Raw genomic sequence first — 17,916 nt, 5'->3', positions numbered from 1 at the left:
GTGAAAATTTTTCAGTGATGTCATAGCTCTTGACTTTTCTGCTTGTGATATACCAGGGCACTCATAAAATGAGCATAATAATGCTGGACTTCATAATTGCAAAATAGGCAGCTGTGCCAACAACCTTTTTAGACGCCGAAAAGCTCCTCTCATGAAATCCAGCATTACTACAGCTTGAAATTTGCTGCTGTTTTCTGTGGGAACTGCCCAGTTTCTTCCACTCATAAAACTATAATGTTGGTGAATATAAAGCACAAAATTCTTGAGTAAGGTATCGGTAAATACTACATATTCCAAATACTTGATTTACCAAGAGCCTGTCAACACACACAAATTTGTGAACATAAAATGTAGAATTACTAGTCAGTGCTTGTCAAACTCTTGAGAATTGTTGCTTACAGTGTACCTGCATGTATATCACACTGACTTCATTTTTTCCACCCTCTCTCAGAGCCATAGCCACTCACCATCCAGAGCAGGTGCCCCAAATCATCGCCTCTCTCACCTCAGCCTTGTCCAGTCTCTATGAGCCGCAGAGAGCTGTTGTAGCAGCTTTCTTCTCTGAGGTATGCTTGTGGCTTGCTCTCATTAAATGTCTGTTATATTTAATATGATGGGGCCTCCGTGGTTCAGTTGGTTAGCGCAGTAGCACAGCGTTATGACTCAGGAGCCTGTCAGCAATGCGGTTGCGGTGAGTTCATGTCCAGCTCTTGCTGACTTCCTCTCTGGTTTCCTCCCACCATAATGCTGGCCACCGTCGCATAAGTGAAATATTCTTGAGTATGGCGTAAAACACCAATCAAATAAATAAATAAATAAATTTAATATTGTCTCCTAGAAGTTGAACAGGTACGAGGCTTTTTAATATGTCAATTCTGGCCTTTGACAGGGAATTTGAAAATTTCCATCCCTCATTGTTTGTTGGTCCGTGACACAATGACACTCGAGTGGTCATTGGAGCAGACTGAAATTTATGAAGACCACTTGTCTCCTAAAGTTTGTGCCATGAGCACTAAGAACACATTGTGTTAAGTATTGTCAATATAGAATGTGAAAAAATAGTGGATAAAATTTGGTGTGAATGGGTGTTATAGCTACCGGTATTGTTAAATGAGTTACATGCACCTGCCTTCAGCTAGGGTAAGTACACATGTAGATATACATGATATCTATTCTGGATGTGTTGGAATTCTGGATGTGTTGGAAATTCTCCTCGTGGTTACCCTGTATTTTTTCACCAGATGATAAATCAGAAATGTGCAGGAGACAGCACGTTGATAGAACTGGTGATGAACAGTCTTCTTGGGAGGTTGGTGGATTCCTCACAACAAGTTCGCAAACTTTGCATCCGAGGTCTAGGCAATGTGTCCAGTATTAGTTCCAAAGAGGCAAGTCTATATATATATATATATATATATATATATATGTACACTATTATTTCATTAGTTTTTCACCTTTTGCTCGATGTTTGTTGGCTGAGACACTTGGATTTCCAGAGGTTTTAGTCATTGTGCATTGACCAATTAACCTCTGTCAACCGGACGACAAATCGCCAAGTTTCTGATCTCTGGAAGCCCTGTCAAATGGTTTAACACTTACAGATGCTTGAGACATGCAGAATGTGTTGACACTTCCAAAAGTTAGTGTAACCTTTGGGTGAACAAGCTGTTGGCTTCATGTCACAGTTTAGTGACCTTCAATATAATCTGTTGTAATAATGATTGATTACACAAAAAAAATTCGCTTCTGTGATTTGAGAAATCCACATTAAAAATAATTGTTCATCACATCTGTACACCTTCATCTAAAATGATTTAGAACATTAAGATATGATCACAACTGAGATTTTATGAGCTGTGTATGTTGAAGGTTCAAAAGTATTCCACAACAGTTTTGTCTGCCATGATGGCTGGTATGGATGATAAGGAGGACCCAGACGATGACATCACGCTGGAGGCAATGAGCGGGCTGTCCAAGGTTCTGTCAGAGATTGATGAGAGCCACATCAGAGCTATACTGATCAATGTTGCTCTCAGAATAAGACCATGCTTTGAAAAGGTACATGTGCACTTGCATTTTCAGAACTACATGAAATAGTTTTTACAAGTGATGACCATTCAGTTTAATTAATAAGTAGGACTCTTTGAAAAGTATGCGGGTGTAAATTAAGGAAAACATGTTCTCACAGAAGCCATATCTGGCTCAGTCGCTTAAGGAGTGGATGGTTTTGTTGACTTGTAGCATTAAACTTGAAATGTCTGAAAATACCAGAAATATTAAGCTTGAAACTTGTCACATTTTAAAACTAAAACATGTATCATGTGTTTCTTAGGACAAGCCTTCAGTAAGGGCCCAAGCCGTTATCCTTTTTGGTAACCTCTCGAGATTTGGAGATGGCCCATCCAAAGCTCCATTCTTAGAACAAATCCATAGCAATCTAGTCAGCCTCCTTCTTCATCTTAATGACCCAGAGCCAGAGGTCAGAAAGGTAAGAAAACAATGACATAACATGATATACATAAAGACCTTCCACAATAGGGGTGTTTCACGTTTGAACCCTTTTATTGCTAAAGGTAAAAAAAATCCTACTTTATCATGTGACCTGTCACAAATGTTAAGCAACTATTGCGGGATAACATTTACTATAACATAGGCATCTGAAAAAAATTTCACAAAAAGTTCTCAAAGAGTAGGTAAACAATGGAGAAAATTTAAGGCTTGAAGGTTTGTAAGTTTCCAAAGCAAAAAGATGTTATTTGGGCCTCTGCTACACAGTGAGACAAGTGATTGGTAAATTAATGTCAACAAAGGTTGCCCAACATTTTTGATAAGTCACATGATACAGGACAGCTGTTTTTACCTTCAACAACAAAAGAGTTTGAACTTGAAACTCCCCAAGCTAATGAATTGGCAAACTACATCATGTTACTATTGGAAAGGTATTACAACACACTTACTGTTTTACATTTATTGTCTTACTTCATTTTTTTCTGGAAATTTGTTACATTCAACTGCTTGAACAGTCATGAACATACATGTGATACTGATGTTATTTATGAAGTAAAACACTAGATTAAATGTACTGTAACTTTCTGCTTACGCCTTGAAGATGTGATTTGAGTCCAATGTATATTTAGGTCTGCCAGCAAGTTATGGATGGTTGTGGGTTTCCACCGGGCTCTCCGCAGTTTCCTCCTATCATAATGCTGGCTGCTATTGTAAAAGTGAAATATTCCTCAGTAAGGTGTTAAATACCAAGCAAAGAAATAAATCATACATATATCTGCATTTGCTAAATTAAACTGCACATAGATCCACATTTTTGTTTTCATATGAGCAATAAAGACAAAATAGATCATGGTGCACTTTAAAATATTAGTTTGGTGCAGAAAACATGGTATTGTGTGTCACCATTTGTTTTTCTGTGTTTAAGTGTGTTGATTGTCTTGGCATGAGCTTCCTGTGTGTTCCCATGTGTTTGCTGTGTTTTACAGTGCGTTGACTGTCTTGCCTTGAGTTTCCTGTGTGTTCCCATTGCCGTGTTTCACAGTGCGTTGACTGTCTTGGCAGGAGTTTCCTGTGTGTTCCCATGTGTTTGCTGTGTTTCACTGTGTGTTGACTGTCTTGCCATGAGTTTCCTGTGTGTTCCCATGTGTTTGCTGTGTTTCACTGTGTGTTGACTGTCTTGCCATTAGTTTCTTGTGCCTCGCCATGTGTTTCTTGTGCCTCACTATGTGTTTGCTGTGTCGCACCATGTGTTTACTGTGTTTGTGTTCACAGGCATGCAAGTACTCATTACGACTTTTGGGGCCATTACTGGGATCAGAAGACATAAATGACAAGTTCCAGAAACATCTGTTGGAGGATGCTAACCTCTTCTATGGGGAATTCATGAATGATCTCTCCAAGCTTCTGGTAGGTTATCATCAACAAACATCTTTGGGACCTGGATTATCAGTCTGATATTTTCTGTATATTGCATGTATTTATATCAACAATTTTGTCTGAACGTGAATTTATTTATTCAATCGCTCACTGTTTAATGCTGTACTGAAGAATTTGCCACTTAGGCGTCAGAGGTCACGTTTAAAGTGCCTGGGGTAAACCAGCCTATTTTGTCAAGTACTTCACAAACCTCCAGGCTTAAACTGCTTCAGAACCTTCCCTGGGGCCAATTGGCTTCAGCCAGAAGAGGACAGAATAGCACAACCAAGTACACCACCGAGGTCCCTCTGAATATAAGTGGGCATATGAGTGAAAAGCCTGTATATTTGTAATATCATAATGTATGTATTAAACTTTTATATTTCTTTTCAGATCAAAGATTTTCCAGAGAAAATAAATTTTTATGTGATGGGCTGTGTCTCATTCTTCAAAACAATTTGGCCAGAAATAAAAAGCAATGCTGCAATCTTTGCAGGTGAGTTCAAGTGTTCCTTACTCAAAAATTCCCCTGGTACATGTTAGATCATTAGGGGTGCAATTTCATATTCTTTGGTGATACCCTTCTTGAAAATGTTTCAAGAAGGGTATCGAGTTCAAGTCCATGTAATTACGTGCCTGAATTAACAAAAGTATAATTTAATGCTTCTGTTTTAGATTTGATTTCAGGACACATTTGATGGCTTAAATTTACGTAAAACGGTCTTAAATTCTGTCTTAACCATTTAAGGGGAAGAAGCAATGAAATACTTCATTCTACAGATTTCAGTTTCTACAGAGTTACTGAATGCTCCTTTCTCATGTTTATTGTTTGTATTCCCATGTAATTACTTTGAACTAAGACACTGAATAATGTCTGCATATCATATTTACCTTGTAGGATTCTTGTTAGGAAATCTACCAAAAGACAAGCACAGTAACATTTCCAAGGAGCATGTCTGTGCAGGTAAGTAGGGACCTTGAAATGCTGTTTTCACCTTGAAGACTCATTTATGCTGTGTAGCCATGTTGTCTGCTCACTTACAATTTGTTGTCAGGTAATTTTGTGCTGACACAGTACATACTGAACTAATATTACCTGTTCCCTTAACTTGTAATTATATTTCACAGTAATGATTTCTGTTTCCAGCTCTGATACTGCTGCTGAAGGACCAGTCAGCCAATGTTCGTGTGAAAGCTGCCGAGGCCATAAGCCTGCTCCATGAATACTGATGAATACAGAATAGACTGTTATATATGTCAAGACTTTGTTTTGTTGTGATGTTTTTATGTGTTGTTAAGTTTGTTAAGTCGGACATGTAGTTATCGACGCTCTGTTGTTGTTTTGTCCAGGTAAATGATACATGTGTATGTAAGATTCATTATTACACTGTGATGTATTTTGGACGTTAAAATGTTACAGTCTTGCTTCGTCATTATGCCATTAGGTTGATCAGGTACATTTTGAGGTGTGGTGACCTTTCTCTATGTTCGTATTTTTAGAGCCCTTAAACCTGACCACAATAACATCAGTGAAATATTGTTGAGTATGGCGTAAAACATGTACCGGTATACCTGTGTAACCTGATATTTGCATATCATGGGAGGGGAGGAGGAGGTTGTTCTGTAAAATAACGTCCAGCAAACATCTGCATGACTACTCCTGCTATGTCAATGTAATTGGCAGTTTTAGAGTGTTGTGGTATGATCATTTGAGTGAAATCAGTGTTAACAGCTATAATTTTACCAAAAAGTAATGAAGAAGTTGGTGCATTTAGATTCATGTCTTATTAGGTATTAATAGCTTTATTATTTAGGATAATCTAACGATAGCAATGTCCTTGCTGTTTCACTTTGTATAAAAATTGCACATGTATTGTCGCTGCGTTGATAAATGCTCATATTCTCTGTCATTTGCTGTGCAATGGTGCTACATGTACAAATAATTCATGTTAAAACTCTGTAATATAGCTAGGTAATTAAAAATGAAAAATATATTAATTTTATTGTGCACATTAACATCATGCTGAAGATATCTATATATAATTAAAATGTGTACATGTATATTTTATATGCATTTTATCATTTTGAGTTTTGCTACCTGTATATGTAGAATTGTTACATATAGAACAAATGTTCTTATAGACTTTGCGTCCAAGTATGGGATTATCAAACAAAAATGAGTATTAAATGTACAATTATGTTGACCTAAGATTCACAGGATGCGCTAATGGACAGGAGATGCAAGACCTAAATGAATTCAAATATTAAAGGAATGTCTTTCAATGTCTCACCTTGTACATGTAGCTGAGTGATAAATCAGAGATATGTTAATAACAAACTGACATTTTGTCATGATTATCACATTGTGAAAGTGTTGTCATTATAAAATATATAATATACTCCAATGTATGGAAACATGTTGGATTAATAAGGAATACCACACTGATTTATTTAGAAATGCAAAATTGTTATATCAACAACTATAATGCAATTATTCTGTCCACTAATGCTGTGCATGTAGTAAGTTTATTCCATTACAATTCAGTACACAACATCATTCCCACACTTTAAGTTTAATAATATTTAACACATAAAGCTTTGTGCACACGTACCTTTGTTTAGTTTATCACAGGCAGATGAAAGTTTAACTATTACAATTGCAATAAATATTTTGCCATTACCTTGCAGGTAGAATTGGTATGTCATACATTATATATATGCAACTCGTTTTCTAAATGTTCTTGAAATGGGAAAAAATACTTGTGATCATCATTGGGTTATAAACACTGAAATGTTTTCAAATCAAATGAGAAGTATTTGTTAAGGATGGACATTAATAAACCTTTTGTGTGCTTTCTCATTACATGTACATGTAAATGTGCATTTGTAAATTCCAAAGGCAAATGTGATAATAAAGTATATAGAGAATAATGTCTTAAAAGCAAAACTTACACTGTGATTTGTCTTTCTTATGACCTGAATGCTTCATTACCAGTATTTCTAGGCTTTACTGCGTTTATTGTTCTGAAGCTGAAACTTGCAAGAAGCTGTTCACTTTATCCATCAGCTCTGTTTTCTTGTCCTTGGCTTTACAGGGAATGTTATGTTCTTTCATCCATGCCACCAGTGTTGCTGCATTAACTTTAGATAACTGAAAGGAGAAAATAAAACCACTGTGGTTTTACATCATTTTTATGGATAAGATATTCACAAATAAATTCATAGAGAGTTGGTCCGCTTCACCCAATGTCGTATGACTTTAAGAGAGAATTGCATACAAGTTTCTGCTGTAGACAAACAGTAGCAACTTCTTGTTTCAGGTTTTTGCCACTAGCATTTTGATGAAGTGAAATATGACAAAAAATTGAACAGTGATTGGCTGCAACCCTTTCCCACCAAAAACTGGGGATCCCACGCTTAAGAGCAGTCACAGCTTTCTGACACTGCTGGGTCGTTTTCCTGCATCCAGTGCAACCATTTAAACCACTGTTTATGCCAATTTTTAGAGCAGTCCGTAGTTAAGAAGGGCAACTGTTAAGTATGATGTCCTTGTAAGTCAGATACTCTATTTTCTGGATCTTTTTTGTGCTTTTCACAAAAAAAATGTTTTGAGGTGTTTCAAACCTGAAATTTTAAGCACCCTATAGTTTTAAAAGACATTCACTAGCTCTTATATTAGTAGTTTCTACCTGGTGAGTCTTTGCTAAGACCTCCACATTGACACTTTCGTGGACTTGAGGTTTACCTCTTGGCTTTTTAACCACTGGTGACTCCAGCTGCGCAAAAGAGGAAAATGTTGAACTTTATTACTGCTACGAAGTAACAATAAATTCAATTTTGACAAATTGTGGCCTGTAATTAACACAACAATATTAGTCTTCCAGCTCTACAACTTCTAACTCCCAGTCTCATAGTTATGTTCATCTATTGTAGATAAATGCTACTTGCCTGCTGCACAACTTTTTTGAAACTAACCATTATGATAACTATTGACATTTTACTGAAGCCTTTTGCTCTACTTACTCTGGCCTTTCGTTTGGCTGATTTCCCAACAAATTCCTCCTGGCTTGTCCATGTGGCTGGACAGGGAAGCTGGAAGTCATCCCCTTCCAAATGGTCATGAACAAGGAATGGATTGAATCCTGGTACACTTGTGTTTGGCCTTGTAACAGGCAGTGGAACTGGGCAATCAATTGCCCTTTCAAATAGTCCTGGAGTGGGGGGAGTTGGATTTCTTCTTTCAGACATGTTTATATTGTGACGCAATAAATCTAGCCTTGAGTATTGGTCTTGAACAGATGATACCCCTATTGGAGTTGGGCCTGGAATATTCTGAGGCATGGCAGTCTTCACAACTCTGAACACTGGTACAAGTTTCTTTTCAACTGCTCTCTTTTGTGGTGTTACGTTAAACACTGGGGCTACTTTTGTCCTAAAGAGGGGAACAATTTTCCCTGAGGAATTAACAACTTTGTTCACTGGAGATTGAGGGATGGGTTCTGGTTGTACAATTGGTTGATTTGTGCTGCTGGTCAAATTGCCTGCAGAAACAGATGTAGTGGTTGTTTTCATATTCAGATAGCCATTCTGGCTCCTGCTGTCATACATATTCTGTAACTCTGATGGATCCCTGGTGGTGTAATTTGCCTTCAGAATTCTGTTACTTAGGTTTGACTGTTTCAAATTCTGAAAAAACATATGCACATGACAAAAGCCAAGTAGACTTTCAAGTTTTTTATTTAATTTCACTTAATTATAATGTTACTCTGAAAACATGTTAATGAAGCTTACTTTTATACGTACACAGAAAGTTTGTCACAGCATACACAGACTAGCTTTAATTGAGTGCTTAGATTCAGACAGGTAAATGTGACACACACTGGCATATTGCATCCCACACCAATTAAATGTACGCTGATGTGCAAGTACAAGTTGCGGAACTCCAAACATGAATGTACATGCTGGCCAGAACTAGTTCATCGATGCTGCGAACAAGACATGAATAATCTTACATGATATGGTAATTTGGTAGCTTCCATACCTCAGACACAGCAGACAGTCCTGGTTTGGCATATTTCACCTTTGGTTTAAAGCTGAGACACTGGCCACAGACAGTTGGCATCTTGGCTGTTACATCTTGAAGAAAGCTGACATAGATTGATCTGGGATCAACTCTAGGTAATACATGGAACTCTCTAGATCTCAGACATACATGTGGATATGTAAGAGTTGTTAAGGAATGGCCTTGTCAAGTGACACACCTGCTTTCTAAATTTACTACCATGCAATTCGAATGTGCTGTACATTACATCCCTTAACCCACATTTTTATGTTCCAATTTTATGAATATATACTCGGACTTGTTAGTCGGATTCTGTTAATCTCATTGGTTGTGGGATCCTTGGTCATGTTGTTGAGAATTAGCAGTCATTAAAAGCACTTATGGGTAGTTTCTGCGGTTTGAACATCACACATGGTACAGTTTACATGCCAATAGTCAGTATAGTTTACCTATAATTCGAATTGCAGGCATTCCAGTTTCCTTCACCTAACAACCATCTGAGTATGACGTTAAACTATAGAGACAGAGATACAAAAGGATATGTGAACAGCGTATGACCAACAGGCCCGAAGTATATCTGGTAATACAGTATGTTGTCGTCTGTATCAGGGAGGCGATATCCATACTGGAAATTGAGACAGATAGAACATGATCTTTCTGATGAATGAATGAATAAATGAATGTTTGGGGTTTAATGTTGTACTTAACAATTTTTCATTTGACAAGAAGGAGTCAGCAGGTGTATATATACCATATATTGTTATTTATTTATTTATTTGATTGGTGTTTTACGCTGTACTGAAGAATATTTCACTGTATATATACTGTCTACATATTAGACAGTACAAATACTGTCTTCTTGTGATGTCTTCACTGAAGTATCATGCCGAAGACACAAAACATCCTCCCAGTTTTTTAGACTGACACCTGGCCAACAAGTCCCGTTTCCTTGCTCACAGTGCTGAGCACCAAGAAGAGGCAGCACCAAGTACCATTTTTTAAATTCTGATAAATGAAGACTTACATGATAAGGTACATGTATTAAAGCAAGGGACATGATTCGTTGAAATCATTCATCAATATCATCCTGACACTTGGGCCACTATGTTCACCTTATCTATAGCATACATCCAAATATATCCTCTGAAAGCCAATTATAAATCTGTCAATACTTGTCACAGTACTCACTGTATTTTTCCAGTGCCTCTTTAAATCCCTGTAGGTTTTGAATGGACTGTCCTCCGGAATTACCCTACTCACACCAACTATTTTGCCTTTCTTCATACTGAACATAGCAAATGCATACATGTGTAAAACAGATTTTGAGAAGACATGTTACATGTTAAATATAATTCATGTTAGTGCATGTATATTAAAAACTCCTGATGACTGTGCCACTGAAAGTGTCAACGATAACACCTGTCCAAGACGTGATGACTGTGCCACTGAAAGTGTCAACAATAACACCTGTCCAAAACGTGATGACTGTGCCACTGAAAGTGTCAACAGTAACACCTGTCCAAGAGGTGATGACTGTGCCACTGAAAGTGTCAACGATAACACCTGTCCAAGAGGTGATGACTGTGCCACTGAAAGTTTCAACAATAACACCTGTCCAAGACATGATGACTGTGCCACTGAAAGTGTCAACAATAACACCTGTCCAAGAGGTGATGACTGTGCCACTGAAAGTGTCAACAATAACACCTGTCCAAGAGGTGATGACTGTGCCACTGAAAGTGTCAACAATAACACCTGTCCAAGAGGTGATGACTGTGCCACTGAAAGTGTCAACAATAACACCTGTCCAAGAGGTGATGACTGTGCCACTGAAAGTGTCAACAATAACACCTGTCCAAGAGGTGATGACTGTGCCACTGAATGTGTCAACAATAGCACTATACATCTGTGTGTACATACACAGTGGTCTTTAAAAGTGACTGCAAACGATTCTGATCTGAAAATTTAAATTTTCATATTCCTGATATTATGTGTGTGTATGTATTCTTCAACTTCTCTTTAGCCAGAAACAAACTACACAAATATGGACAGTTATTTGCACAAAATGATATGACTTGTTCCTCTTAGGAGTTTGGAATGTTCGGAGTCCATCTGATCATCAATGGCGTCACAAAAACTGCTAGGTTTTTCCAAACACGAATGCATGGTGAAAGATGGACACCACCAATGATTTTACCAAATGTGATGAACATTTTCTGTACAATGTTACAAGAGACAATTGTTAACATATACATGTAAATCATATAAAGATTTCTCAAAGAAATTTAAACTACCAAAACTTTATAACAGGAGAAGCTGTCTGACAACAATTTCTGCACAAAAACTGAAGTGTTACAGTTCACTTTTTATCTGTATACAGGATTACTGCAAATCATCATTATATTTCAGTGAAGCACTGTATATTGTTTTTAGTTTTTCCCTGGTAGAATATATCTACATGTGCCATCAGTATCAGGTTTGCTCCAGGCACTGGCATGGTTCCAAGTCCAATTTTATGTCACTGATTAGACAAGGACATAATCAATGGGTGTACAAGATGCAGCTAGTTACCAGTCAAGCTACATATAACACAGAGTCTGACAGTTCATCATACTATTAAAGTAGCTACATATCTATGGAACACAATACCTGGGCAAGACATGGCACCAACTGTTCATCAAAAAGGTCTCAGGGATAACAGGCTGTGGCTCATTCAGGAATTCTTTCTGTACAGATGTGGGTAAATTTAGGTCATTCAGCTGGAATACAAACAAAACAGTTTTATATAAAAATACCACCCTCTTCCCTTTGTTTTTGTTGTCGGCAAAAAATATTTTAAGACAATTTTCATTCATGTCAGATTCATGTTCGATGTCACCAAAAAAATGGCTCTGTGGTAATGAATATGTAAATATTCTATAAATTTTGGTGGGAAAATGGCAAATCAATACTCTATACTTCCATTTCATCCAACCTGGGCCAGAGATTTTTTAAAATGACTTGATCATAAGAGAAAAATACCATTCAAATAAAATGAATAGATAATTAACATCCCTTAAGGTTATCATTACCTGATATGGGGATGTTCTTAGAGCTGTAGCTTGAAGAGCCATACTGACATCATTTGCTGTTACTGTTAGGGACATCTCTGGAAAAAAATATTTATTTATTTATTTATTTGTCTGGTTGGAGTTTTATGCCGTATTCAAGAATATATGACGGCGGCCAGCATTATGGTGGGACGAAATTGGGCAGAACCCAGGGGAAACCCACGACCATCTGCAGAATTGGGAAAAAAAAAAAAAAATGATATCAATGCTTACCACTGGAATAATATGAGGCATGCAAGATCAGAAGGTACAACAGGTATTTCTTCACAATATTACATCAAGATGCCTGTATATGACACCTCTAAGTTGAAATGCATGCACTGTTTTGATATATTTAACTGGAAGTTATTGTAGATCTATTCATTATATTCATTTGTTTTATTTATTTGATCGCATGGTGTTTTCGCAGTACTCAAGAATATTTCACTTCCATGAAAGCTGGCAGCTTTATGGTGGGAGGAAACTAAGAAGAGCCTGGTGGAAACCCACGACCGTCCACATGTAGCACTTACATCTTCAAAGCATCAGTTGAAAGTTACAGTACATTTTATGTACAGGCAGTACTTTCCCACGTACAACTGGAGAGGTAACCAGAATGAACTGGACTTGAACTAAAAGCTCGCACTGGTGAAAGGCTTGTGGGTCACTTTGCTGTGCTAGCATGCTAATCACTGATCTATTCATTATAAATACACAGAATAACAGTGATGAAGACACACAGCTTTTTTATGTACGGAATTATTATCACCATGAATGTATTCAGTAAACATGTGTATTAAAGTGTGGTGTGTTTGACAGGTGCTTTTATAGGTGCGAGCCTAAGTGATAGGAGTTTTGAAGTCACATATTATTCATATACAAACAACTGCTCCCAAACAGGATGTATTGGTCAAAAAGTGTTGCTAGATAACAAATTTCGGAGAAAATTCATAATAAAGCTCATTTCAAAACATACTTACTCACTGCATTCAAACAGGATGTCCTGGTTAAAAAGTCTCTCCCTTGAAAGCAAAAATATCAAACTTTAATTAATATCACCATTAAATAAGTTGAATGACTAGCCATTAAATTATTAATTCACTAGTGGCTCCTCCTGGCAAAGCAATCTGGAGCGCTTCACTCCCCAAAAAAAGACTGAAAAATGGTTTCAAGTCCAATTTTATGTCACTGATTAGACAAGGACATAATCAATGGGTGTACAAGATGCAGCTAGTTACCAGTCAAGCTACACTGAACTTCATCTCCTTCTGGAAGGACTACTGCTTTGTCTCATGCACAGTGGTGTTTAAGATACATTGTAGAATGTCTTTTCTGATTGGTTTCTTCTGCCTATGAACCCTTAACACAGCCATACATATTACATCTAAGTGAAGTATTTTTGTTTCATGGCATAAACTGAACTTGAACACCATACATATACATGTATATACCCTCATTCTTCAACCTTTTTGGACGTAAAATAGCAACCTTCAGTGCAAATTATGCATCATTCAAGTTGATTTTGGAAACAAAAATACAATGGTTGGGTCGGTCATTTTCAGGGCTTCACAAAGTGTATAATTTTAGCAGTCTACACAGAATAATGCCCTCTGAATATGTTTACATAAACATGCTGTAAATGTGTGAAAAGGTTGGAGAATAACAGTAATATGTAAATAAATAACAAATCGTGGTTGGATGCAGCACATCATTGAGTGCAGAACTCCAGAAATATTGTCGAAGTGGCGTAGTTATAATAATTCATTAACAGTATATGTGTAGAGGTTTCATTTTAACTATTCAGATTACCTTGGAGCAGCCACTGCCCAGCTTTATTCCAACTTGGTGCTAACTTAGCATGTAAGGTATACATCATACAAGCTTGGAACAATGCCTGAGTCACACTGCTTGGCTTACTTGCCTGTGAAAAATTAAAGATGGTCACTTAAACAGTTCAACAGACGCATTTGTTAAATTGCCATTTCTACTGGGACACACAGTGTATTCAGGTATAATATTATTGGGTGGGCCCTGGGGACATCATGTCTGGTGACTTCAGCATAATACTTCAGCACTTTGGCATCATGGACTCACATTGCCACAAGAAGATACAGTATATGTACACCCACATAATGACTCCAGATCATCTTATGACTAAAAAATTGTTAAGTATACCGCAAAACCCTAAGTATACATACATACATATACTTTATTACAGTATAGTTGTCAGAGTTGAATTTGGGCTTTTCACTGTCATGCTACAATTTATTTCTGTATTACACATCAAAGCATATGCCGTTTTAAACTTTCAGTGCTTACATGTATAAACTTTGTGACTAGGTAAGGTATGCAACAAGCATTATTTTTTTTCAAGTCTGTCATTTATTAAACAGCTCTGCAATAGTTTTTCTAACACACTTGAGTTGGTATTACTTAGATATTATAGATCCATACCTTCAGACCAATTCTTTGGAACCTTGCCTGGAGTCTACCAGTTACATACACGGAATGCTGTCAAGTGAAATTAATCATGTTATGTTTTCATTGAAATCAGATGGAAATTTAAATTTCAACTGAGTCAAAAGGAGAAGTATCTCCAATACCTATGCTAACAGCGTCTACACAGAATCTCCAAGAGGCCTTAAATATATACCGCCAGCAGGAGTGCGAATTTCTTCTGCTACAGATTAAGCCTATCACCATTAACACCAGTTTTTGGAAACATGCAGTTATAACTAGAATCCGACTGTCCAAAGTACCCCTCTATCATCCCCTAACATTTCCAAGAACAAAGAAAGAAAATGCAATATAAACAATAATCAGATTGCCGTTATTAATAAGCATGTAGATGTTTAGATGACATAAAAGATATAAACAAAATTTCAGGGAAATTGGTGCAATACTTTAGCTGGAGTGGCAGATTAAGCATTCACAAGTTTAAATGATAGGGAAGATGTATGCTAAGTTTCATGGAGACAGGTTAAGCACTCAAGAAACATGTGTATGGACAAAATCTGAATACTGGTACATGGAAAAGTCCTAAATGAAGGTAACTATGAAAATAATTACCGGATTGCCATTAAACTTAAGCATGGAAAAGTTAAGTTCATGGGCAAGATAAGCATAGTAAGCTTCATCAAAATTGGCACAGTAGTTTGCGTGGAGATGCATGGACAAAGCCGTGTCTACAGACAGACAAACGAATGGACAGGTTATTCCAGTATACCAGTATACAACTAGAATATGTATGTCAAAAATACCTCCCTTCCACACCCAACATTTTCAAAAATAAAAGAATGAAAAGTAAGAAAGTCTTAAAGGTGTAATGGAAGCAGCTCTTCAGCTCTATGGTAGATAGTGGGAATTTCCCTTTAGGTCAGTTGATAGAGCGCTGGACTTTGGCTGCTGAGACCACAGTCTGGATCTTGGTGTGACCCAGTATTGAAATCCTTCAACCATTACACTGGTACCATGACCCTACAAGTTCCAAGATGCATGGAGTTCTGAGCCTGTGAACCTGGGTGTGTCTTGTGAGATGGGTTGGATTTAAGTGGGGAGGAGTGTTACAGGAGCAGCTTTCTAGTGTTTATATTAGCAGTAGCTTGTGGGAATTTTCTTCTTAAGCTTAGTTGATAGAGCGCTGGAGTTTGAATACTGGTGTGACCCACGTCGTAAAATACCTCAACCATTACAAAAGAAATGATGACTTCATGTTGCTTAGTTCGGCTTCATACAAATTGTTTCATGAGCCATTTGTGGTGGCCATTCATGGTGTGCTACTAGTACATCCAGCTTGAATCGAGAAATGTAGCAATCAGAAGAGAATATAGGGTACATGAAAATCCATGGTTGCACTAAGTACCTGAACAGGATAATTATGAAAATGATTACCCAATTGTAATTAAACTTAAGCATGCAAAGTTTTACATTATAGAAAAGGTGTGCGTTTAGTTCCAAGAAAATAGGTTCATTACTTTCGGAAGGTCAGTTGCATGGACAAAATATGAACACATGGAAAAGCAATATTAGTTATGTGAGGATGTGTAACAAGGACAACATTTATATAATTATGTGCTGATACAAGTTGGAGTAATTAAAATTATACTTGCTTGTAAAATAAGAGTAATGCTGCAGTCATCTCCAAAACTAGGGGTAGCAATGATGTCTGGTTCGGTAAATATCAGTTCCCTGCGGAAGGTGAAATCAAATACAACATGTAGCCATCTTGTTATTCATTATGTCAAACTAATTTCACATGGGAAGCTAAACCTGATTTTTGTGCGTCTTCTAATGTTGCACATCCTTACTTTGAGACCTTTTTCTTCTTATATAACCAAACTTTTCATCCTCATTCTGGCACTGTTTTCTCATGTGCTCTCCAACACTATTTTACGACAAATTGTTACAGTGTATGTCACAAAGCCTACAAAAATTACACATAATTATTGTTGCAAGAATCAAAGACTTGTGACAGTAAGGAAAAGCATCCTATCACAATAAACCATTAGATCTCTGATACAACAAAACAGCTGGGTTAATTATCACTTGCACAAGAAATGTATTTAAATTTAGTATGGTATACAATATTTCAATATTTTGTTACCATAATAATATCAGGTAAGGTGTGGTTTAATTAAATGCCAATGTATGTGGGCGTATCATTATACAAGTTTAATACCAGTAACACATGTTAATTACAGTAGTTAATTCACACACTTTTAATTTTATGGGTAAATCTGATGGTGATGATAACTAATAAACGATTAAACGTGGACTTTTCTTTCCTTGAATTAAAGTTTGGAATGATAATTAATGTTGAAAATAATAATCATCATGGCAGCACAGGTATAGTTTTGTTACCTGCATTTGAGAATCCGCGTTTGGTTTCTCGAGGAATGCACGCCTTGTTGAGGATTCGTAACTAATAGGCTTATGGCGTATAGTTCTTCGAAGTTTGGGGGATTACTAAACAGCAACACCGGTTTGTTATTTGAAGAAGGTTTTCCCAGCATCATATCTGAAGTTTTTGTCTCCCCTCTTAGCCTTTACAACTATAAATTTGACCTTTTCTTTGCGACGTCAACTATGACTGACACACCCACGTGCGAAGTGTCGTCTGCTTGTTTTGTCAGTCGGCAGTGAAGAATATCCCTCCATTTCATTGGATAGTCATTTTCAAGAACAATAAATCTTGCAAGTGTCAGTTAATAACTCCAACCGGACGAAGGTGCTATGAGTAATGACATTGCTTTTGGTGGACAAAATTCACCAGATTTTATTTAAAGAACACAGCCTTGCTGCTCCACAGAAGTGTTTTTATAAGAGCAGAATTTTTAGAAAATCATATGATCATGTTGCTTCAATGAACTTTAGGGATTAAGTTTTATCTTGAAATGTTGGCTAACTAGGCCTTTAGTCCCCAAAAACTAGTTAATAAAATTCCACAATTTTATAGTCTTATTGTTCACTTCTGGTCAGAATTGTGTGACCAACAACTATTGTTTCTGATCAAATTATAAGTAACAATAGCCTAAGCAGATTTTAAAAGGTGGAAAGTCATTGTAAAGTGATTTTTGGAAAACTGCAGGTAACCTTCTTGGTACGAGACCGGCCAGCTAGCACAGTTGGTAGAGCGTCCTCTTCGGGAGCGATAGATCCAGGGTCAATCATAGGTCGTGTCACACCTAACACTTTAAAAGAGGAAGTTGCAGCTTCCTCGCTTGGCGTTCAGCATGAAGGGGATAGTGCAACGACTGGTTGACCCGTATCAGTATAATAGCTCGGGCGGGGCGGCTTACGTGCCTTCGGTGAGGTATTTCAGTGAAGCAGCACAAGATAAAA

The 17,916-nt window shown here is 37.1% G+C and overlaps 2 protein-coding genes across 2 annotated transcripts in view; one reads left to right on the top strand and one right to left on the bottom strand.

The window, feature by feature from the left end:
* LOC135475952 (maestro heat-like repeat-containing protein family member 1) overlaps positions 1–5,207 on the top strand; it is a 41,508-nt gene extending 36,301 nt beyond the window's left edge. Inside the window, exons 34-41 of the mRNA XM_064755928.1 lie at positions 452–566; positions 1,242–1,388; positions 1,870–2,058; positions 2,333–2,488; positions 3,781–3,915; positions 4,318–4,420; positions 4,823–4,888; positions 5,072–5,207. Of these exons, the coding sequence (XP_064611998.1) occupies positions 452–566; positions 1,242–1,388; positions 1,870–2,058; positions 2,333–2,488; positions 3,781–3,915; positions 4,318–4,420; positions 4,823–4,888; positions 5,072–5,154 (994 nt within the window). The 3' untranslated portion in view covers positions 5,155–5,207. The remainder of the gene's footprint in view (positions 1–451; positions 567–1,241; positions 1,389–1,869; positions 2,059–2,332; positions 2,489–3,780; positions 3,916–4,317; positions 4,421–4,822; positions 4,889–5,071) is intronic.
* On the bottom strand, positions 5,194–17,183 carry LOC135475953 (uncharacterized protein C18orf63-like). Its single transcript, XM_064755929.1, has 13 exons — positions 16,936–17,183; positions 16,185–16,263; positions 14,530–14,586; positions 13,885–13,996; positions 13,056–13,097; positions 12,058–12,134; positions 11,636–11,745; positions 10,175–10,271; positions 9,531–9,611; positions 8,966–9,148; positions 7,948–8,610; positions 7,614–7,700; positions 5,194–7,075 (listed from the first exon to the last, which is right to left on the bottom strand). The coding sequence occupies exons 1-13, from the start codon at positions 17,088–17,090 to the stop codon at positions 6,941–6,943; spliced, it is 1,878 nt and encodes a 625-aa protein (XP_064611999.1). The 5' UTR covers positions 17,091–17,183; the 3' UTR covers positions 5,194–6,940.
* Between the last annotated feature and the right edge of the window lie 733 nt (positions 17,184–17,916).

Source organism: Liolophura sinensis, chromosome 9, assembly GCF_032854445.1.
Source record: "Liolophura sinensis isolate JHLJ2023 chromosome 9, CUHK_Ljap_v2, whole genome shotgun sequence".
NCBI classification, from domain to species: Eukaryota; Metazoa; Mollusca; class Polyplacophora; order Chitonida; family Chitonidae; genus Liolophura; species Liolophura sinensis.
This window is presented reverse-complemented; position numbering and strand designations above follow the sequence as displayed.